The sequence below is a fragment of the Petaurus breviceps genome, unplaced genomic scaffold, assembly GCF_028583685.1.
Source record: "Petaurus breviceps papuanus isolate PSGF00001 unplaced genomic scaffold, PetGlider_PUasm1.0 90919, whole genome shotgun sequence".
Classification (NCBI taxonomy): Eukaryota; Metazoa; Chordata; class Mammalia; order Diprotodontia; family Petauridae; genus Petaurus; species Petaurus breviceps.
The window spans coordinates 4511834-4537401 of NW_027187378.1; the positions used below are offsets into that span (position 1 = coordinate 4511834).

The 25568-nt window shown below is 37.1% G+C and overlaps 1 protein-coding gene across 1 annotated transcript in view; it reads left to right on the forward strand.

Moving 5' to 3' along the window:
• The window catches only part of SPTLC3 (serine palmitoyltransferase long chain base subunit 3), a 192712-nt gene that overhangs the window by 15242 nt on the left and 151902 nt on the right, over positions 1–25568 (forward strand). The window contains exon 2 of the mRNA XM_069075429.1: positions 22287–22472. Coding sequence (XP_068931530.1) covers positions 22287–22472 — 186 coding nt within the window. The remainder of the gene's footprint in view (positions 1–22286; positions 22473–25568) is intronic.

A 25568-nucleotide genomic window follows, 5' to 3' on the forward strand; every position in this document is an offset into this window, starting at 1 on the left:
TGTGTAACATTGGGCAAGTCACTTAACCCCAATTGCCCTACCTTCCCCCTCCAAAAGAAAGAAATAAACTGTGTATCATAACTAAAATTGACTCTATAATATGGACAAAATTGCTAAACAAAGTAAAAAAAAATATTAAATAATGAAAAATAGCAATTGGAATACAGAAAATAAGCAAAAGATACACCTCCAAATGTAGACTTCACAATGATGTTGTAGTAATGAGTAACTCATCTCTATACCAATGCTGCCCATATTCTAGCCATCATCCTTATCTTATCTTTCTTTTTTTTTCTTTTCTTTATTTCTGTTTATTTTTAATGCTTTATTAACTTCTGATTTACATCATTAGTTTCCGCCAGATTTTGAGTTACAAATTTTCTCCCCGTTTTCCCCTACCCATCCCCCCAAAACAGCAGTACCACATGACATCCCCACCTCCAATCTACTCTCTCCCATATTTTCTCCCATACCCATTTCAACTTTTCCAGTGGATCTCTATGCCTCAGTGCCTGTATATCTTTTTTTTTCCTTAATAACATGTAAGATGGTATTAATAATAGTATATATATATATATATATACACACACACACATATATATATTTGAATATTTGATTTTAAAACTTTCAATTCCAGATTTATTCCCTTCCCCCCCTGCCACCCACCCCCACTGGGGAGACAAGCAGTTCAGTATAGGTTGTACATGTGCGACTAATGCAAAACAATAACATAGTAGATGTATTGTAAAAGACTGACTATATTTCCCTCCCTCCTATCCCACCTCCCATTTGTTCTATTCTCTACTTTGATCCTGTCCCTTTTCAAAAGTGGGTGCTTCCAACTTCCCTCCCCACCAACCTGCCCTCCCTTCCATCATCCCCCCTCACATCCCCTTCCCCCCCTATTCTCCTGGAGGGTGAGATCCCCTATTTAGTGTGTATTTCCCTCCCTCCTCAAGCCAGATTCAATAGGAATAAGGTTGACCCATTCCCTTTTGCCTTCCTATTCTTCCCCTCCATTGTAACCATTTTCCCTTGCCTCTTCTTTATGAGATAGTTTGCCCCACTCTGTCTCTCCCCATCTCCTCTCATTATATTCCTCTCACCTCTTAATTTCACCTTTTAAGTATCATCCCATCCTGTTAAATTGGTCCCGTGCCCTCTATCTATGTATACCTGTAAACGTATATACACACATTCACGTATGTATTCATATTCCCGCATACCCTCATATAAAGACATATATATATATTTCTAATCCCTTCAACTACTGAGAAAAGTTTCATAAGTTACAATTATTGTTTTTCCATGTAGGAATGTTAATAGTTCAGCTTTGGCCAGGTGGGTCAGCGAGCAAGAGCACCGGCCCCAGTGCCGGGACGACCCAGATCAAATCCGGGCCCAGACACCCAGCACCACACCCAGAAACAACAACTGGCCATGCAACCCTGGGCAAGCCACTCAACCCCGATTGCTTTAAAAAAAAAATAGTTCAACTTTGATAAGTTCCTTATGATTTCTTTTCCCTGTTTACCTTCTCATGCTTCTCTTGCTTCTAGTATCTGAATGTCAAATTTTCTATTCAACTCTGGTTTTTTCAGCAAGAATGCTTGAAAGTCCTGTATTCCACTGAATGACCATATTTTTTCCTGAAATATGATACTCAGTTTTGCTGGGTAGGTGACTCTTGGTTTTAATCCCAGCTCCCTTGACCTCCGGAATATCACATTCCAGGCCCTTCGATCCCTCAGTGTAGAAGCTGCCAGATCCTGGGTTATCCTGATTGTGTTTCCACAATATTCAAATTGTTTCTTCTTAGCTGCTTGTAATATTCTCTCCTTAATCTGGGAATTCTGGAACCTGGCTATAATATTCCTAGGAGTTTTCTTTTTGGGATCTTTTTCAGGAGGTGATTGGTGGATTCTTTCAACCTCTATTTTGCCCTCGGGTTCTAAAACATCAGGGCAGTTTTCTTTGAGAACTTCCTGGAGGATGCTTTCCAGGCTCTTACTTTGGTCATGGCTCTCAGGCAGTCCAATAATTTTTAAATTATCTCTCCTGGATCTATTTTCCAGGTCCGTGGTTTTTCCCATGAGATATTTCACATTGCCTTCTATTCTTTCATTTGTTTGGATCTGTTTAACAGCATCTTGATTTCTCATAAAGTCATTAGCTTCCATTTGCTCCAATCTAATTCTGAAGCAATGATTCTCCTCAGTGAGCTTTTGAGATTCTTTTTCCATTTGGCAAATTCGACTTTTTAAGGCATTCTTCTCCTCATTGCCTTTTTGAGCCTCCTTTGCCATTTGAGTCAGTCTGTTTTTTAAGGTATTATTTTCTTCAGACAGGCTGTTGACTCTCATTTCATAATTTTCTTGCATTGTTCTCATTTCTCTTCCCAATTTTTCCTCCACTTCTCTTATCTGCTTCTTAAGGTCCTCTATGGCCTGTAACCAGCTTGTATTTTCCTTTGAAGCTTTTGGTGCAGGGGTTCTGACTTCACTGATTTCCTCCTGTTCCATGCCTTGCTCCTTCTTATCCCCAAAATAGGAGTGTAATGTTGGAATCTTCTGTCTGCTTTGTTTCCTTTGCCTGCTCATTTTGCCGCTCAATGATTTGACTTTTGGGCTTTTTGCCACAGTAGGACTCTGCCACCAGACAGGGGAGTTTTCATCCCAAACGCTGGGGTTTTCTCAGCTGCTGGAGGTATTAGATGGGTGCCCTCTCTGAGGTCTCCACACGCTCTGGCAAGCTGGACACACACCCCAGGACCTCCACCCTAGACTGCAATCCAGATCCAAGCAGGTTAAAGCAAGAGCGATTACCCCTCAGACTGGTGCTTTGTCCCCCTACACTCTGCAGGCTAGGAGCTGAAGCCACCACGTGGCACTGGCAGGCTGTGCTGGCGTCTCAGCGGTTTCTCGCCCTGGGGGGGTAAAAGCCACTCACTCCCACTTACTGGGTCCCAAAGTCCAGACTGCACTGGCCTCTCACCTTGTCCTTCGCATCTATGTATTGATAAATCTGGAAACGGCCACAGCTGCTGCTGATCTGGAGTCCCTCTGGCAGGTGGCTGGTCAGGCCCACCCTGGGGCTAAAGCCTCGGCGTGGTGCTGGGCTGGGCTCCCAGAGCGCTGCGGTGGCCGATTCCTGCCGGCCTGCCGGGCTGTCCTCAGCGGGAGGTTAGCTTCTCTGTGTCATTTTGTGGGTTCTGCAGCTCCAAAGTTTGTTTAGAGTCCCCTTTTTACATGGATTGGGGAGGGTGGAAGCCGGAGCCGAGGGAGGGTTGTGCTTCTACTCCGCCAACTTGGCTCCGCCCCCTTATCTTATCTTTCACTGGACTCTTGGAATCCACCCCCTGGGACACCCAGGCTCTGAAAAGTGAGCTTCTGCCCTATCTTGGTGTAGGGGATAGAATGCTGGGTTTGGAGTCAGAAAGACTCATCTTCCTGAGTTCAAATCTGGCCTCAGACACTTACCAGCTGTGTGATCCTGGGTAAGTCACTTAACCCTGAAAATATTTTAAAAGATTAAAATAATAAACCTTCAGTTCATCTGATTGAAAAAATAGAAAAATTAAATTACCAAAATAAAAATAAACAAGGTTAAATAAAAACAGAGAATAGGAAAAATTACCTGGACTTTTATTTCCTCCTGTACCTGTCTTCTGAAAGGGGAAGAAAAGCAAAGGCAAGAAGGAGAGGAACTTCCATCTTCTACTTCATCTTCAGCCAGGGGGAAGAAGAGAGGTAAAATAGGAACTCCCATCTAACCCTGTACTGTCCATTGTTTACTATACTTGTCTCCTGCCTAATCTCCAAATCTGTCTGAGAAAAAATGATGCCTTATACTTAGTGATGAACAAACTCACAACTCTTCATATTCTACACATCCCAAAGATTCTGAATCCCTGTAGGTCACCATCCCAACTCCATTCTCCATTGTCATAACCCAATTCCTTATTTCAATCCCTGTCAATTTCACCCCAAAGTCCCAACCAAACATTACCCACCCCTTCCACTGTGCCCTCAAAAACGTCTATTCCATAGGCAACAAAATTCCCTTCACAAGCAGTTAAGGGGCACATAGATAGCTAGTGGTGCATAGGCAGATAGGTGGTTCAGTGAATATAGTGTTGGACCTAGAGTTGGGAAGACCATGTTCAAATCTGGCCCCAGATATTTACTAGTAGCTGTGTGACCCTGGCTAAGTCACTTAACCTGTTTGCCTCAGTTTCCTTAACTATAAAATGAGGGTAACAACAACACCCACCTTGCAAGGTTGTTTTGAGGATTAAATAAGATATCTGTAAAGTGCTTAGCACTATGCCTGGCACACAGCAGATACTATACAAATGCTTCCTTCCTTCTCCCTTCTCTCTTCATTCGCTTTTCTTCTACTCTTTCCATCTTCTAAATATTAGTGAAACCTGGTTTTCCCCTTTTTAGTAATGGCTGCACCTTTACTCAATCCCTTTGGCTTACTGGTCAAGGCAAGGAAGTTGGAGTACCCATTGCTCTCCCATTGCTACTTCCAGTTTCTTCCCCCAACTCCATCACTCAACAACCTCTCCTCCTTTTAGGTTTGTACAATCCATATCTACGACCCCAATGAAAATCCTGGTAAGAAGTCTACAGACCTCCAGATCATTATGCTTCCTTCCTCAATGAATTCAATGCCTGGTTCACAATTTTTCTCTACTCCCCCTCATTCTAAGGGACTAAAACACATATACTGACTCTCTCTCAAACACCCTAACTTATTTTTCAATTTCACTCAGTTGCCCAACCTATTCACTTCCCATGGTCTAGTCCCCAACCTCACTTTAGCCACACACAAAGATGATCATGGCATTCATCTTGCTACATCCCACAAATGTACTATCTTCAGGCTCAAGAATTTCAAAATCCTACTCTTCACCCACATCCTGACCTTCAATCCCATAACCTTATGGTTCTTTCCTAGGCCCTCACCTCTGTACTAGCCCCTCTTTCTTTTTCTAGTCTTAACCCCTTGGTGAACTAGTTCAAATTTACACTAACCTCTTCTCTTAAATCCCTTATCATTGAGGCTTGCCAAGTTTCAATTTTATCATTCCCATAATTTTCAACCTTCAATCCTACACTTCAAGGTGGAGAAAATCACAACCATTTTTACTTGGTCAACTATAAATTTATCTTTCATAACCTCAACTGGGTCCTCACTGGTGCTAGACACTCCTACTATACCTCCATCATCAATTCACCACAGCTACTTTTTCAAATCTTTCATCCCTCCTCAAATCTTCCATGGCTTTCCCTTCCCCCACCTTCTCAGCTAAAAACCTTGCTTCATATTTTACATAAAAACCGATCTCCTTCTTCACTTCATATTACTTCAGTGCCTTCTGCCACTACATTCCCTTTCACCTCTGTCTCATACAAAGAGGTGGTTCCATTCCTTGTAAATCCCCCTATCTGCAGTCATCCTATAATCTTCATATCCAATCTTTTGCCAAGGTTGTTGATTTTGTTTTTCCAGTACCTTGGAATATGTTCCCTTCTCTTCTCTGATACTGTCATCACCCTGGTGAGGTCCTTATCTCACTACACAGCACTACAATACCCTGTTGGTGGATCTGCCTGTCTCAAGTCTCTCCCCACTTCAACCTATTTTCTATTCAGCCACCAAAGTGATTTTCCTAAAGCATAAGTCTGACCATGTCATCCCCCTACTCAATAAACTCTGTTGACTCCCTTTTACCTCCAGGATCAAATATTAAATCCTCTGCCTGGCATTCAAAACCCTTCATTACCTACTCTCCACCCCCAACCTTTCCAATCTTCTTTAAACTTACTCCCTACCAATCCAGTGACATTTTCCTCCTTGCTATTCCATCTCTCAGTTCCAGGCATTTTTTTAGTCTATCCCTCATGTGTGGAATATCCTCCTTTTTCATTTCTACTTCTGGCCTTCCTGGCTTCCTTCTAGTGACTAAAATGTCATCTTCTACAGGAAGCCTTTCCCAATGCAATTTAATTCTATAAACGTGTATCTCTTTCTGTACATCTGGTCTATTATTTCTCTGCCAAGAGGAAAAAAGAATGTTCCATCATCCTTAAGCCCTGATTGTTTTACTGCTTTGATCAGAGTTCTGAATTTTTTCAATCTTGTTTTCTGTTAGATCATGGTGGTAACAGTACAAATTGTTTTCTTGGGTTTTGCTCATTTCAATTCAAATCAGTTCATATAAGAATTCCAAGAGTTATTTTAGTCCATCATACTAATAATTTATTTTAGCACAATAATATTCTGTTAATTTAAATACCACAATTTATTCAATCTTTTCCAACCCTCACTATCACCTGACCTAATTATGGAAATTCTAGTGGTAACAATGTAACAAAAGAAAACAAAAGAAAAAACACTGGCAAGGAGATAAAACTCTCCCTATTTGCAAACAATGGTTTACCTAGAGAAACCCAGAGAATCCTTGTTTAACCCATTAATAATTTCAGTAAAGTAGCAGAATTACAATAAAGCATCAAAAATCATTTAGCATTATTGCAATAAGAAATTTCAGAAGGAAACAATTAAAAGGGAAATTCCCCTCAAAATATCTGTAGAACACAAAAATACCTGGGAATTGATTTATCAAGGCATATAATTACAAGACACTTTTTAAAGAAATTAAGAATGATTTAAATATAAATTTGTTACTTATGGTTGGATCATGCTGATATAATAAGAGTGATTTTACTATGAAAGTGAATGTAGAGATTTAGTGTTATGACAACCAAATTTACCAAGAGGGTAATTTGTGTAAATATGCAAAATAATAACACAATTCATTTGGAATAACAAAAGGTCCAGAATCTAAAAGTAAATAATTAAAGAAATGAATTGGATAAGTAGCATTTAAACACATCAAAATATATTATAAAGCTATAATCACCAAAAATGTTTCATACTATTTTTTAAAAGTAAATCATTAGAATAAATTAGAAAAGCAAAAATCAGAAACAAAGGAAATCAACAATACAGTGTCTGATGAACCAGTGAATATAAACTTCTTAGGGAAGAAATTCCTACTTGATAAGAATTACTGAAAAAAATGAAAATCAGTTTGACAGAAAATGGGTTAAGATCAGCAATTTATATAACATAAATTCAAAATAGGTAAGTGACCTGAAAATATATCACAAAATGAAAAAATAATAGAGGCGAACAAGTTCGGAGTATCTCTCAATTATGGCTAGGGAGAGAATTCTTAACCAAACGAGACAGGAGACATCATAAAAGTTAAGATGATAATTCTATATTCGTTAAATTAAAATGCACCTCCACTTCTTAGAAACCAAGGTGTCCTTCAATACTCAGCTCAAGTGCCCACCTTCTACAAGAGACTTTCCTTCTTCCCCCTCATCAGTTGCACAGTTCTTCAAGGCAGTCTTTTCTTTGCTTTTCTTTGAATCTTCAGCACTTAGCCCAGTGCCTGGCACCCAATTACTCCTTAATAAATGCTTGTTGACTGAAATAATCAGTGCAACTAGGATGAAGAGGGTAACTGTCAAATTAATTCTTTAAAAACTCTGCTATCAAATACCCTTTATAAATATGTAGTACTTTTCTGATATCCAAGTTTATAGGAAATTAAATACATAAATTAATTTAAATAATATATATATATATAAATGTTTTCAAGAGAATGGGAAACTATTAATAAACTAGATGAAAAACTGCTCCAAATCACTAAAAATGAAAGAAATTCAAATGAAAACAAAACTAAGATTTTTTATCTAATACACAGAAAATTGTACAAGATAATTTTTCATATCTGGAGGGTCTGCAGGAAGAATGGTGTAATACTGGTAGAAATGTGAACTGTTCCAATTCTTCTGGAATTATGCCCCCAAATTCAAGTCAATTCAATGAACATTTACAATATGTCTGTATAAATGAAGAGGAGAAAATGCATGCAAGAGATTTTGTAAAGATAGAAAAAATAAAATGTGGCAAATGAGATCACCAAAAGGTAGAAAGGCTATGAAGTGAACAGATTTAATATAAAAGAGACTTTTATACCATACTAGTTTCATACTAAGATAAACAGAGACTTTTTTTTGGTGAGGTCTACTTGTTTGTGAAACTTGGCATCCAGTTATTTGCTACAACTTGAAGTGCCCAGAGGTATAATAAAATGGGATGTCAGAAGATATATGGTGTAGAAACAAAAGTGTAAAAAGGATTTTTGCCTTAGGAGATTCTGACACAAAAGCACCAGGATAAAGGGAGTAGAACAGGGACTTTGCACACATATGGTAGAGAATAACCAATTGATGGGGGAATCCAATGTTCATGAAATCGAGGGAACCAAACTGACTCAACTTAACCCTAAATATGTACTGAGAGCAAGATGCTATTCTTGGTGTGTGTTATGGCTGAGCACTCATTCACTGAGGGTATGATATCTTAAGAGTTCTGAGCTGCTAATGGCGAGGGAAAAAAAGGATGAGATTAGCTCTCTGGGACTCTAGCTGAATTCATGCTCCACACCACTTCAGGAATCTCAACCCAAAATCTTGAGGAGAGGGCACACCCAGGAGATATTCTACATATATATAGTCCACACCATCTGTCTTGGCCCACTAAGGATGACTCCACCCTGAGGCCAACTCAGGATGAACTAATTGGCTTGTCTGCATCTGCCATATCATCCTAAGTCTCAGCCACAATATGTCAAGCCTATCCCACCTCCATACCAGCAGCCTTCTTCCCACCCCCAGTAAGATATTCCTGAACCCATTTTTCAGTGGTTAGTATACTCCTACCTCAATCATACTCTCCTCATCTCAGTGACTCTGAAATCTTGTCTGTCTTCCAAGTTGTTTCCTGTCCCTGTTGTCTGCTACCTTTATTTCTATCCCCTTCAACAACATCCCACTCAAGTTCTACCCATCCTTCCCACTGGGCTCTCTGAAATATCTGCTCCATAGTTAACAGTCTTGTTTTAACACTACATCTCTACTTTTCCAACTCCTTCCATTTTCCAGGAATTACAGAGATCTGATGACAAAAAATCTCTGACTACCCTTTCTGCCTCTGCTTGGACTTTTACTTATAAGACTTGATGGGGAGGACTCAGAACATCTCGTGCTTCCCACTGCCCTTTCAAGACTTTCTCTCTACCACTGTTATTCAGTAACCTCTCCTTCTTGAAGTTCATGAAATACATATTTACAACCCAGTCAAGACTCTGGTAGCTGTTATCTACCAACCTTCCAGATACTCTCCTCCATCCTTCAATGAGTTCCACGCCTGATTACCTAGTGTACTAGCTCTCCTCAACTCCTGCCCTCATAGCAGGCAACTTCAACATACATACTGACATCCCTTCAAATATTCTTATTTCTCAGTTCCTTACTTCATTCATTCCTTATTCACTATCCTCCCACCCCTCCTCAGCTACACACAGAGCTGGCATGCCATTGATCTTGCCACCATTCACAAATGTTCTATTTAGATTTTCATGAACTATGAAATTCCTTTATTTGATGATAACCTTTTCATCTTTTCTCTGCCTCATTACCCCTAACCTTGATCTTCTTCTACGCCATGATGTCCAGTTCCCCCACACCTCAGTTGGCCATTACTCCTGCACTACTTACTCTCCCTACCAACCCTTGATGAGCTAGTTCAGTTCTACATTATCCCTCATTCTTAAGTTCCCTGTCCCCCTACCCTATTGCTTTGTTCTCCCAAGCTCCAGTCTTGGATTTCTCTTACCATATACTTCCTTAACTATCTTTTACTTGCTGCTGAAAAGAGCTGAGGAAAAATCTTGAAACCATGCTGACTAGATCCACTACAAATTGATGTTATATAGTCTCAGCTGTGACCTAAGTAGGTCAAATCAGTAAGTTTAAATCTATGTAATCAGTTCACTATCCCACTTGAAATAGAGGGTTTTTTCCTAAACTTTTTCATCCTTCCTTAAATTCCACCCAGCTCCTCCAATATCCCCCCCCATCTCCTTAACTGAGAATGCTGTATATTTCTCTAAAAACAAAACAACAAAAAAATGAAACCTTTCACTGAGAACTCCTTCATCTTATATTACTCATATGCCTTCCTGTATTCTGGCCCCTACCCATCTCACATAAAGAGGTGATGCTTCTCCTTGACAAGTCTACTCACAAAAGTGATCCCCTTCCATACCATCTTTTCAAGTAGCTAGTCCCCTTTATCATTCCCTTCCTCTCACTAATCTATAGTCTCTTTATTTTTAGTCCCTGTTTGCCTGATAACTACAAATATGCCCATGTCTCTCCAACCTCAAAAATCTCTCACTTTATCTATCCAATTCTATTGCCAATTGTCCTATTTCTCTGACCATGCAACCCACCACCTATGCCTGTTCAATATACTATTTTGGTTCAAATATAAAATTCTCTTTGGGGCTTTAAAGTCCTTTATAACCTTCAAACCGTTCCAACCTTATTAAAATTTTCTGACTTCCATATATTCTGGAATTCAAGGACATTGGCCTCTTTGTTGTTTTTTACACATAAGACACTCTATCTGATGAGGTATGGACTCTGGGAGCCCCCTCAAGCTCTCCTTGAGTCCTTGAGGTTCAGGCTCTGGGATCCTCCCTTGGACTCTTGATTGAATCATCCCATTTGATGAGGCAGATCTGTTGCTAGACTTCCCACACTTGAACTGGCCTAGCCCACCATTGTCTGTAACCTCCAGCTACCCTAATCACTCATTGACCTCATTAACTCCTCCTGAAGACCCTCCCCAAACTTCTCCTCTAGACCACCCCTAGATTGCTCCCACAACCTTCTGTATATAAGACCCCATCTTGTCTTTCATGTTGTAGCAGCAAGCACCCCAAGCCTCCCCAGGGTCGCTGCCACCACAGGTTCTTGGATCTGGGTTAACAAGCTTAATCAGTCAGATATGTATCGTTTACCTAGAGTTCAGGGGAAAAAGGTCAGCACCCCGAACTTCAAAGTATACAGACAGAATTATCAAGACAAAAACAGATCAAGTAGACAGATTTCCAAACTGTACAACCATTACATCCACACCAAACAACATCTGGGTTTCAAAGCTGGGGGGCTCTGGACAACAGCTTCCCAGAATCCATATCAAATCACAGAACACTTCTCAAAGTGAGCCCCAAAACAAAGCTACACATCAGGGCTTATATAGCCTTCTCCTGGCTCAGAGAATGTAACAACCTTATTGACTCACTGGCCAATCAAGAAGTATCTACTGAAAAACAAGCCTCCCACCCCAGGCTCCAGGTGCACTTTAGCCTAGGGGTGGGGAAGATCTTCAAAATTTACATTCCCATTACACATGTTTGTGAGAGTACCATAGAATGCCATAGAATAGGGAGAGCTTCATGGAATGACCTAGCACAGACTTACTCTGTGTCTAATGCAAGCAAACTTTTAATAAATTTTACTTTTCTTTGGCTGAGAAGACTCGAGTTGAATTCATTTGGCAGGACCCGGTGTGTTGGTATTTTGGGGTCTCCAGAGCAACCCTAACCCTCTTAATGGGTAACCCTCTTCATTTTTATGGTTCCCTGACCAGGAAGCACTGCTAAACTTGAGTCTTTTACTCTTTTATTAAAGAAAAAAGAGAAAGAATCAGTCAACTACAATTTGAATTAATTTTTCCAAGGCAGATAATTATAAGCAGAGTAGATAGAAGAAAAAAATAACAGTGCAAACAGGACACTAAAGCACAACCTAAATCAGTTCATATGACATAGCTATTGAATAAAATCAGGCTGTTCAAGTGTGCACTATCACAGAATCTCAGTGGAAAATCTAAGCCACCAGAAGTCATCTAATCCAAATTACAACTGACTGAAAATCCCCTTCTATTAAATCCATTAAAATGTAAACATCCAGTTTCTGCTTGAAAATCACTAAAGGCAAACCGTTATAATTTCCAAAAAGTCTATTCTACTTTATATAGCTTTGACTGATAGAAAGATTTGCCTTATATCAACAGAAATCTGGTTCTTTAGAACTTCCAGCCAGTGTTCCTGGTTCTGCCCCCAAAGTTAAGCAAAATAAATCTGATCTCTAGTCATGTAAAAGCTATCATGTACCCTGTAACAGTCTCATTTTTTTCAACAAATCCTCAAATAATCTTAAGGCCCTTCAACATCCTGGCCATCCTTCTTTGGACACCATCCAAGTTGTAAATGTCTTTCCTAGCCAGATCTGAACACAATATTCCAGAGGTGGTCTGAATAAGGACTTAAAATGCTAAAGGCCATTTTCAGACTGGTTTGTCACAATAACTAACTATACAAGGATACCAGGATAGGTTATAGGCAATAATTTGCATACTGGTCTTTGTTTTGAGAAGAAATATTATTTGCTTACCTGCTGCATAAGTGAGAAGGGCAATGAATGCCCACTGGATACCTCCAGGCAAAGCTATGAATCATCTTTATGATTCAGAAAACAGGCACCTTGAAAATTGTAGAAAGTCAATAAATTTGAATAGGTAACAATCTTCTATATTTTAATCCTCTAAACAAAACAGTTGAAATTCAGGGCTTGGTTGGGTGAAAATGAGTTCATTGAGGAATTTTGTTTCCCTTATTTAACACAGTACACCAGATGGGTGGTACAGTGGATAGAGTGCCAGGCTTGGAGTCAGAAAGACCCACCTGAATTCAAATGGGGCCTCAGATACATAACTGTGTGACCCTAAGCAAGTCATTTAATTCTGTTTGCCTTAGTTTCCTCATCTGTAAAATAAGGTAGAGAAGGAAATGACCACTCCAGTGTCTTTGCCAAGAAAACTCTAAATGGGGTCACAAAGAATCACTGAGAGTCAGACATGACTAAAAAAGACTGAAGAACAACAACAAAAGCTAGAGAGTGGAGAATAAAGAAGTCATTAATTAATGCAAATCACCAGGATATTACCCAATATAAACAAAAGACCTACATTGAAGAGGGTTAGGGTTGCTCTGGAGACCCCAAAATACTAACATGCTGGGTCCTGCCAAATGAATTCGACTCAAATCTTCTCAGCCAAAGAGAAGTAAAATTTATTAAAAGTTCGCTTGTTTTGGACACAGATGGCACTCTCACCCACATGAAGGGAGATGGGATCTTATATACAGAACATTGTAGAAGGAATCTAGGGGTGGTCTAGAGGAGGAGTTTGAGGAGGGTCTTCAGGAGAAGTCAGATGAGCTCAATGAGTGATCAAGGGTGGGAAGTTGCTGGAGGCTACAGACTATGGTGGGCTAGGCCAGTTCAAGGGTGGATTGATATTCTGATAGGCTCAAGGGTGGGAAGCAGACGGATAATGGAGGGCTAGGCTAATAACAGAGGTCTGGGCTCAGCCACAATGTAAGGCTTATGGCCTTATGCAAATGCCTCATCAAATGGGATGATTTAATCAGAGTTCAAGGGGGGGCGGGGTCCCAAGGCCTACACCTCAAAGATTCAAGGAGAGCTCAAGGGGATTCCCAGAGCCTGCACCTCATCAACATGACTAGAAAAGGGAATCTATCCTAATATGTACTATGACAGAAATTTTTTAATAAAATTAAAATGTTCTCAAGGAAATGTGACTTTATATCAATTTAAGAGAAATCATTCATAAATGGAAGAAAATGCAGAACTAACAATCATAACCTTGAATGTGAATGAATTAAACAAAATGTCAGAACGGATGAGAAAATAAGATGTAATAATTTGCTATATATAAAAAATATTGGAGTGGGTAGGTGGCGCAGTGAATAGAGCACTGGCCCTGGATTCAGGAGGACCTGAATTCAAATGTAGCCTCAGACACTTAGCACTTACTAGCTGTGTGACCTTGGGCAAGTCACTTAACCCCAATTGCCCTTCCCCCTCCAAAAAGCAAAAGAAACCCCAAAACATAAAAAACATCTTTAAAAAAAGACACAAATGTAATGAAAATGAGAAGATAGGAAAAAACTTAACCATGCATCAGGTGATTCCATAAAAATGGGAATGACAATTACAGTTTCAGATAAGGCCAAAAAAAGTCACACTGTCAAGAGAGCATTTCTCAAACATTTTGATGTCAAGGTCCCTTCATATTTTCAAAAATTGAGAAAAAAAAATTGTTAAATGCCCCAAAGATCTTTTGTTCATGTGTGTCATAATAATATTGAATCAGAAATTAAAACTTATGCTTTTAAAATATCCATTTAATTTTAAAATAATAAAACCCAAATAGATGTTAAGATATAGAATATGTATATTTAATGAGCTTTTATTTATATTTTCTGTTTCTTATGTCACCATAGTTATCCCAAGTCTCTTCTTCCCTTTCACCTCTTAAAAGACAATCCCATATAATAAAAAGTATTTTTTTTAATAGAGAGGAAAATAAAAACTACAGCCTAACTGATACACTGGAAAGGCTCAACAATATGTGCAATATGAAAGATCTATGGACTTTCCACCTCCAAGGGTTAGGTTGGGAGTGTGTTCTCACATCTCTTCGATCAGTCCTTCTTGATCTTTATAATTTCATTAATCTACTTTTCATTTTTCTGGTGCATTTTTTGGTATTCTTTACATTTACATTGTTATAGTTACTATTCAAATTATTTTCTTAGATCTGTTTACTGCCCTATGTTCATACACATCTTTCCACACTTCTCTATATTAATCACAGACATCATTTCTTGCAACATAGTAATACTTCATTATATCCATGAACCAAAGTTTGTTTACCCATTCCCCAGTTGATGAGCATCTATTTTGTTTTCAATTCTTAGCTATCAAGTGCTCCTATAAATACTTTTGAGTGTATAAGAACTTTCTTACCTATGGATTCCTTGGGGTATAAATTCAGTAATGGAATAATGTATTCTTTGGTACAAAGGGTTTGGACGTCTTAGTCACTTTATTTACATAATTCTAATTTGCTTTCCAAAATGGCTGCACCTTTTCACATCTCCTATCATGCCTACTCTTCCACAACCCCTTAAAAATTCACTGTAGTTATGTTTTTGTCATTTTTGCCAACTTGAAGAATGTAAGATAAAACCTTAGGGTTGTTTTAACTTCTCTTATTATTAGTGATTTAGAGTATTTGTCATATTGTTGGTGTGTGGGACAGAATGCACCACTTACCCAAAGAAAGAAAGTTAGAAGCAGGCTTGTGATGAACAGGAAAGTTTAACTGATAAGGTCACCTGGCTAGGATCGAGTTTCTCTCTCTGTCCCTCCCCTCTCTGTTCCCATTGTATGAGGGGAGGGCTCACAATCTCAAGGACAGAGGGGGAAGGGCTTGGACAGTCTTGCCTCCTATTGGTGAGGGGGCAGGATCCTCCCACTGGCGGGGTAATTCTCATCCTTATTGGTTAGGAGGTGTGGCCAGTAGTTCGGTGCCTAAGTCTAGGAGGCCAGGAGCACATGTTTCTCTAGCCCTTATTCTCTTCTCTCGTTGGCTAAGAGATGAGTTTATATTTAGGACTATTCTTCTCTCCCATTGGTTGGGAAAGAAGAGTTAGCTGCACCTGTTCTCGCTGCCTAGTCTAGCCCATCTTGCTCTCATTGCCTGGGAGCCTAGGAGCCTTGCTTGTCTTGAGGCAACTGGTAGGCGGAGCAAAAAGCTAGATCGTTTTTTTCGTCTGGAGAGAATGGGTTTTACAGAGACTTTTTTTTTTTTAAAGGAGACAGGTGCCAGGAAAAGGAGGACAAAAAGGAAGGAGAGAGGGGGGCCCAGGTTTTGTACTTCTCTTAGATAAGCCAGGATGCTATTTCTGGGAAGTCTTCACCAGACACATCTCACTCGTTGGGAATACTTTGCAGGTTATCTGAGAATTGTTTGTTCATATATTTTGACCACTAACCTACTGGGGAATGGCTATTCATCATGCATGTTTATTAATTTTTACACATCTTGGATATCAAATCCTTACCTGAGAATGTTGATATAAATATTTTTTCCCATCCAACCACTTCCCTTATCTTAGACATGATAATTTTGTCTGTACAGAAGCTTTTCAGTTTCAAATAAAGCTATTTTATCTTTTATAATTGCTTCTATTTATTCAGTTAAGAATACATATTCTACCCAAAACTGAGTGGCATATAGTCTGTTACTCTTCTAATTTTATTATGCCATGATTTTTAATATTAAAGACATGCATCCATTCAGAATTTATTATGAAATATAGTATAAGGTGTTGGTCGTGGCCTAATTTCTACAAGACTGCTATATAGTTTTTCTGAGCAGTTTTCATCAGTTTTTCTTCAGGTCATTTATGTTTTCCACCTTATCAAACACTACATTATTGAGTTCTATTGTTTCTGAATCTCCCTTGTCTTGTCTTTTCCACTGATCTATTCCTCTATTCTTTAACCAATACCAAAAGGTTTGGTCACTAGATGATTTCATACTTTGCAATATAGCTGAGGTACAGAAGTGGTGTTCCCCTTTCATCCCTACCATCATATTCATCATTTCCCTTGATATTCTACTTCTTTTGTTTTTCCAAATGAATTTTATTATTTTATCTAGTTCTATAAAGTATTCTTGGTAATTTGATTGGTTTAGCATTAAAAGTACAAACTAACTTTAGTAATATTGTCTTTTTGATTATACTGGCCATTAGTACTAAATAAGCCTCTAGCATCTTAGTGGTTTTTTATTTCTTTAAAGAATCCTTTGGAGTGAATCAATACAAATTTTCTGTGTGCTTTGGGAGGTCCATCTCCGTGTATTTTATGCGCTTTGTATTTATTTAGAATGGGATTTCTATTTCTATTATTGCTTCTTGGATTCTGTTATTATTATACAGAAATGCTGATGATTTTTTAGTATTTATTTTGCTGCTAAACTTATTGTCTCAAATAGTATCTTTGATGATTCCCAAGGATTTTCCAAATAAACCATCATATTATCAATAAACAGGGATACCTTTATCTCTTCTGTACTCATCTTTATGCCTTTAATTTATTTCTCTTGTTATATTGCTTTTCCTAGCATTTCCAGGAGTATATCAAATAATAGTGTATGTGTGAGGGGAGGGAATTAGCTTTACTCTCATATTTCTTGGAAAAGGTTGTAGTTTATCTCCATTGTATTTGATGATTCTTTTGGTTTTAGATAGAGGATTTTAATAATAAAAAGTTCCCTCTATGAAATCTACACCTATATTTTGTAGAGCTTTTCACGTAAAAGTGTTGTATTTTGTCAAAGGATTTTCTATCTCAATTGAGATGATCAAGTGGTTTGAATGTTTTGGTTTTGTAATATAATTATTATGATTGTTTTCCTAATGTTGAATCATTCTTGCATACCTGGTATATCCCACCTGATAATAATGACATTTCTTGGGTAAATACCTGTAGACTGATAGAATTAAAAAAATATTTTTTTTAGTCAATGTTAATTAATGATATTGACTGATAGTTTTCTTCCCTTATCTTTCCCAGGTTTAGGTACTGGGACTCTATGTCTCATAAAAGGATTCTGGTAGTGTTTTCTTTCTCAATTTTTTAGAATAATTTGTGAAGTATGCAGACTAACTGTTCTTTAAAAGTTTGATAGAAATTTCAAAAAATTTCCATCCCCTTAGTTTTATTTTGTGTATGTCTTTGCTTTTTAATGTTTCTTGTAAACAACAAATTGTAGGGTTTTTCTTTTTTATATAATGTGTCACATTTTTCTCATTTTATTGTATTGTTTAATGCATTCATTTTAAAAGTTTGAGTTAGATTTATAATTTTCTTCATCTATCTCTAATATTGAGATTTTTAAAGTTATGATTATTTTTCCCTCTTCTTCCATAAACATAATAATATGTTCTTTAGTTACTTTACCAAAATCTTTTTAAAGGTGGACTGTTCTTACTGGCTCTCTTCTCACTCCAATGGTCTCATCTCATTTGTTATCCCCTTTTCTGGGGGCTATTATTAGTTGCACTATTGTTGATATTCCTATACCCATCTACTGAAATTACCTATTCTCTGTCTCCTTTCCTGGCTTCTCTTCTCCACCCATTCTAATGTAGGTATAACCTAAAGGTCAGGTCTCAACTTCCTTCTCTTCCCTATTTATGTATTTTCTCTCCAACAATTCGGACTGTGGTATCTGGTCCCATCTAGCAGCATAGGCTGAAGGAGGAGGAATGTCACAGCCCAAGAGTCCTGCTTTATAATATAAGGTCTCTGTAGTGGACTTTCTTCCCAGACTACCATTACACAGAGGTGCAAGACTGACAGCTAAACTGGTCCTTGCAAAGGTTTAACTAAAGCTCAAAAAAGACTGCAGGGAAGGATAAATCTGACAACCAAAAATTTCAAACAACAGGAAAAAAAGGGTCAAAAGAAAAACAAGAAGTAACTAAGGAAGGAGAGAGTAAAGATGACTTGTCTAGAAAATTAAGAAATTAAAAATGAAGGGGTCCCAGTCTCTGATTCAACAGGCACTAAAGAAGCCAAATCTTAACATCTTACACCCAGTGTTTTAACAGTTGTCCTTGTTACCTCCTTTCTTGTACAATTCAGAAGACTATTTTTATCAACTATTTTGTAAATGCAAGTTTTTTATTACCTCTAGAAATACAACTTAAGAAGGATTTAATCCCACCTCATCAATTTAATTTTTTGAAAACCTAACATCTAAGTGTAAACCATCTAAAGTGACTTTATTCAGAGTCCTAATTAAAGATGTGAAATCATGTACTGGTTTGTTGTTGTTATTTTAAAAATACACCTGCAGATTAATAGAATTAGGAAGGTGTTGACTGTCTTATACATATATTTAAAATTCCATAGGCAGTTTTTATACTATATTAAGAATAGATAGCAATTTGGAGTTGTATCCAGGAATTTTAAAGATTTGATTTGATACTTGATATCTATGACACTCTTATCTTTGGTAGTAGTGATACAATTTTTTTCCAGTACCTTTTTAATGTGATGTTAAAGACTGGAAAATGTGTACAGCAAGTGTAGTTTTATTAAATACAGAAATAGAGGAACTTTTCTTTGTAAAATACCTACTATGTTATCCGTATTCAGGATACTGATGTTTTATACCGTTTTTTTAGGGAGACGCCTCCAAACTTGAAGTAAGAAAGTCACTGGAATAATAGTTTTAGAAAAGGATTGCAATTACATAATTTTTAAATTTTTCAATACTAGCATTTTAATGCAATAGTGTCTACATACTGATGAGCAAATAAAAACTAATAAATTCTTGATTATAAAGAAAACACAATTTTTGTTGTCAATTCATTAATAACACAAATGAATCTAGATACGACAACTATCTTCAGTATTTGAAAGGCTATCAATGAATATGGGGTTAGGCTTCTAGGTAAGATCTAGGAAAAATGAGAAACAGACAAAAAGGGGCAAATTTACTTATGATTCAAGGGAAAATGTTCTAACTGTTAGATAACTGTAATTCTAATTGAGCTACCAAATGCTGGAATGGGTTGAATTGGGAGGTAGTGGATTACTCACCAATGGAGGTTTTAAGCAAAAGTTGAATGACCAGTTGTAAAGTGTATTGTCCATGGAATTATTTTTTTTTCCAGGTATAAGTTACTAAACAAGATAGCCACTGAAATATCTTCAAACTCTGAAATCCTATGACTATGATATCAAGCTCTAACCTCTCCTAAGCTTCAATCCTTCATCTCTGTCTGCTGGGCATTTCTACATATATCCCTTTGTCATTTCAAAGTTAATGACTCTAAAACCAAGATAAGCCTTCCCTAATCCAGCCTTGGCAAGGAAGCCAGCATAAGCTCCTATAAACAGAGGGAGCAAATGAAGCACTTAAAAAGGAGACTTAAAACAGTTCAAGCTCCAGTAATCAGGGACCTGAAGCCAAATCACTGACCAGGGTTGTCAGAACAGAAACTGGGAGCAGAATCATTTTGTGCTCTGCTCTGTATATGGAAATATTCCTTTTTTTGGTGTTTGTTAAGAATAAAAAAATTAATAATGGACACTTATTAGAATAGAGACTTTTCAAGCAGTCTTGGAAAAAAGGGCAGAACTGAGTAGAAACTTTGAAATGTAAACAGGAGTCAAGGGAAACTGAAAATTTGGGGAAGCAATTGGGAGGGGCTGAACAATGATTAAGTGGTTAAAATAAAATGTATTAGGGGGAAGAAGAGAAAAAGATAAGAAAATTAATACCTTCAATAGAGTCAGAAAGAGTTAAATAAAAGGAATAAAAAGCCTGGGTGTAGTTTGTTTCCGTTTTCACGGTAAGAGAAAGGGGATACAATAGGGAAGGAGGTATCAGGAAGAAGAGGGAAGAAGTTATTTCATATAAATGAAGTGCATGAAAATATTTTTAAATGGAAGGTAGCCAGAATTTTTTCATAATCTCACTCCATCTGAACCAAAAAAAAAGAGTTCAACACATACCTTTCTGTTCTTTTTTTTTAATTTACATTTTTTTTTCTTCTTTTTCTGACATATCAACAAGTTCTGAAGAATGTATTAAATGCCTATGTGTCAGGTACTGTGCTAAGTGCAGTGGATAGAAAGGCTGAAGACAAAGCATGTCATTACTATTTGCCCTTTCTCCACACTCCCCACTAAATTCTCCTCCCAAGTTAAACAAAATTATCCCTTGTGACAAATAAACATAGTAAAGCAAAACAAATACAAACATTGACTATGTCCAAAAATGTATTTATCATTGCTAATCTCTATCACCTGTCAGGTGGTAAATTAAGATTTTCAAAAATAACAAAGCAATTAGTCACATTTTTCTCACAAAAAATATCATTACTAATCTTCAAGTGGATATGTGATCTAATCATTTTGGAAGTTTCCTCCAATGATGTAAATTACAACCCAGTCATGCTTATCTGTCCTATGGCACTCTTGTCTATTGTCTCCCAAAAGTTTGTCACATGAGGCATCCTTACTGAGGCTGAGACATAACAGAGTATATGGATCTATTCTCTGTGACCTGTGCTAATTTTGGCCTGACAATCAACACCAAAAAAACAGAGGTTCTCCACCAGCTAGCTCTGTACCATGTATGCATAGAACCTCTGGTTGCAGCAAATGAAGAAATTTTGAACGTTGTGGATAAGTTTACTTATATTGGCCATATACCTTCCAATGATGACCACACAACTGATGAGGTTGATGACAGAACTAAGTTGGCATTTAGAAGGCTCTGAAAGAAAGTGCAGGAGAAAAGATGTATTTGGCTGCCTCCAAAACTAAAGGTCTCCAGAGCCACTGTGCTGTCCTCATATGCCTGTGAAACTGGGATAGTCTAACCAGCGCCATGCCAGGAAACTGCACTGCTGCCCTTTGAACTGTCTTGGGAAAATTCTGAAGATTACCTGGCAAAATAAGATACTCAACACTAGGTTCCTCTTGAATTGAACTGCCAAGCATTCAAACTCTACTGCAGAGAATGCAACTCCAAAGGCCACGTAGCTTGAATGCCAAAGTTATTTTTACCTAAACAGACTCTTTTACAGATAACTCGGATAAGGCAAGCGCCCAAATGGAGGTCAGAAGAAGTAGTACAATGACACTCTCAAGGTCTCTCTGAAGAACTTTAGTATCAATTGTGCCACATAGGAAACAGTAGCACAGAACCACCCAACATGGCATCCCCACATCAAAGAAGGTTCTGTGTTCTATGAGCAAAGCAAAATTACAGTAGGACAAAAGAAACAAAATCTAGAGATATTTCTATCCCAAATGTTCAAACTATGTGTGCCTGACCTGTGGTAGATTGTTGATTTGTAAAAAGGCTAATCTAGACATCTGAGCATTTTTCGCCTCCTTTATTCATGATTGCTCTTACTGGTATGGAGGTTGTGCTTTTCACAAGAAGCTGACACCTTTAAGTGTATCTTATTGACTGTCTTCTTATATTTTTAATATTCCATGTATGCATACCACCTACAATGTGCCAAACACTGTGCTAATTGCTTTTACAAATTTTCTCTCATTTGATTCTCATAACAGCCCATTTTAGAGTTAAGTAAGGCAAAGAGAGATTAAGTGACTTGCCCAGGGTCATTGAGTTTGTGAGTGTCCAAAGCTGAAGCTGAACTCAGGTCTTCTTGACCCCAGGTCCAGTAATCTATCCACTTGCCTGTTTAGCAGCCAGATAATTCTTCTACCTCAAACTGCCAAGAAGCAAAAATATTTTACCATGTAAAGACTTAGAAACTTGAACTGAAAATCACCAGAACATCTGCCTAGTGCAGATGTGAATAACTGATGATGTAGACTATATTAACCTGAGATTTTCTTTTATATTTTCAGCAAAATGGAAAGCCGCATTTCTACAATAAGCCATTTGTTGAATCCTTTGAAGAAGTACCAATGTACGTTGCTATTTTTACTTATTTGGGTTATGGAATTGGAACATTATTTGGCTACCTCCGAGATTTCTTGAGAAACCACGGAATAGAGAAATGCAACATGGCTGTAGAACGAAAAGAGCAAAAAGTATGTATAAGTATCTTACCCACCCTCCAATAACCCCTACACTTTTTCACAATTTTTTTTCTGTATGTATATATGTATGTATACATATGCACCTATAATTTTAACAGAAGGGATATGTAGTGTAATTAAATAGTAGACTTTCAATTAGGTCAAGGGTTCTCAACTTTTTTGTACCATGAATCTCTTTTGCAGTGTGGTGAAATTGATAGATCCCTTCTCAGAATAATGTTTAAAATATGTAAAACAAAATACACAGGATTACAAAGAAAACCAATTATACTGAAACTGTCATAAAAAATTTATTAAAAAAAATCACAGATATCAAGTTAAGAATCCCTAATCTAGTTAATTTAGGTTCCTGAAACACTCATTTCATATTCATTTTAGGACTAACTGACTCAGTTTGATTAATGTTTAGAGCTCTCCATAGAGCTGACACAAACTGCCAAAGCTTTTATATAAATAATTCCATAGATATATGTTCAAATTCAGCCCCTTTGGAGGATGGGGAAAAGGAGACTTGTGGAAAGAAGGGGTGAATGCTATGGTATCCTACAATGAAACTGGATAAAAATCCTTTATAATTAAAGTGACAGATAAATCAAAACAAGAAATATAAAGCAATTATAAAGTTATAACTTTTTAAGGTGGGTTGTTTTGTTTTTTTTAATCCCAATAAATCTTTAGTCAGAAGATCCGGATTTCAGTTCTGATCCTGGCACTTACTACTTCTATGATGTTGGACTTCCCCTCTTTGGGTCTCAGTTTACTCACTGTATGTAGTAATACCTCTAGGCTTCTTTCTCCCTCACCAAATCCACCCTTCTGGATTTCATTTCTACATTGTAGCAACTGCTAATTTCAAGGTACTTTGTATGTCCATACCCTTACAGTTACATAGCTCACAATCTCCATGAGTAACTACACTTTTAATAGGCAGGCAGGCAGGCAGTTGACCCAACTAGCTCAGAGGAAAGATATTTACTGAAATAGTACTATAAGAACAGTAATAACAAAACATGCTTTCCATCCCATGAAACAAGGGCACACTTTCATACAACTACACATAGTGTCACTGGGAAGAGAGGGTACACAGAGAACTCTTAGAGAAATATACACACACAGAGGTGTTCCATTTGGTCAAATATTTCTGGGCAGCAGTGAGAATCTAGTTAAAGTCATGTATCATAAATGCTTAGAGGGTGAAATATTGCTTTCATTACTTTATCCTGCAACATTCAGCAGGCAGGAATATTGGAAGATGAGGGAGAGGGGGAGGTAAATCATTCCTGGATACCATGGGATCAAACATTCTACGTAATGGAGATACTAAAGGCCTTATCCATAAAATCTAGTAAAGCATGGATATCCATAACCACTACTACTACTAATGCAATATTTGATATCAATATTCACTAGAAAAAAGTGTCTATAATTTTCTCTCTTATTTGGGTCTCCTTAGTTTAAATATCAAGACTATATTCGTGTCATAGAAGGAATTTGGCAGGATTCTTTCTTTACCTATTTTTCAAACACTTTAGGTAGTAGTAGAATTAATGTTTCTATAAATGTTTCATAGCATTCACTTGGTCTGGACTTTTTTTCATTTGGGGATTCATTTTTGACTTTTTCAATTTATTTTTCTAAAATAAGGTTAAGTATTCTATTTCCCATTCTATTAATCTGAGCCATTTATATTCTTGTGAATTTTCATCCATTTCATTTAGATCTTCAGTTAATTATTTCAACTAGTTTTTTAGTTGATTCCCTAGGATTTTCTAAGTATACCATCATATCATCTACAAAGAGTGATAGATTTGTTTCCTCATTACCAGTTCTAAATTCTTTAATTTCTTTTTCTCTTATTGCTATAGCTGATATTTCTAGAACAATACTGAGTAACAGAGTTGATAATGAGTATCCTTGCTTCACCTTTGATCTTATAGTGAAGATTCCTAGTTTATACATATTATAGATGTTTGCTGATAGTTAGATAGATGTGCTGATAGACACATGCTACTTATTATTTTAAGGATAACTCCATTTATATCTATGCTTTCTAATGTTTTTAATAGAAATGAGTACTTTATTTTGTCAAAAGCTTTTTCTGCATCTATTGAGATAACCATATGGTTTCTGTTGGCTTTGTTATTGATATAGTCAATTATGCTGATACTTTTCCTTATATTGAACCAGTCATGCATTCTTGGTATAAATCCTACTTGTATGATCTTTGAGATAATATTGCTATAATCTTCTTGATAGCATTTTGGTTAAATTTTTCTGCATCAATATTCATTTGGGAAATTGGTTTGGAGTGTTCTCTGTTTTTGTTCTTCTTGATTTAAGTATCAGCAACATATTTGTGTCATAAAAGGAATTTGGTAGGATTCCTTCTTTGCCTGTTTTTCCAAATAGTTTATTATTTGATCTAATTCACTTGTAAATCCATCTGGTCCTGAGGATTTTTTCTTAGGGAGCTCACTGATGGCTTATTCAATTTCTTTTTCTAAGATAGGGTTATTTAAGGATTCTATTTTCTCTTCTGTTAATATGGGCAATTTATATTTTTGTAAATTTTCATCCATTTCACTAGATTGTCAGATATATTGGCACACATTTGGGCAAAATAGCTTCTAAAATTGCTTTAATTTCCTCTTCACTGGTGGTGAATTCACCCTTTTCATTTCTGATACTGACAATTTGGTTTTGCTCTTTTTTTAATTGAATTAACCAATTGTTTATCTATTTTATTTTTAAAAAATAAAACCAGCTCCTAGTTTTAATATTAGTTCAATTTTTTTTACTTTCAATTTTTATATTTCTCCTTTGATTTTCAGAATTTCCAATTTAGTGTTTATTTGTAAATTTTTAATTTGTTCTTTTTCTAGTTTTTTTTAGTTGCATGTTGTAATGCCAAGCAAAGGCAACTTCCCAAGGTTCAAAATACCAGCATAGGTGCTCTCCATTTTATTCAGTGAAAAATTAAGAACAGAGAAGATCAAAATATGACATCATTCAAAATACAGCATTTACTAAGTGTGATTCAATAATCTCCAAGTACTACCCCCAAGTGTGATTTAATCAAGTACTACC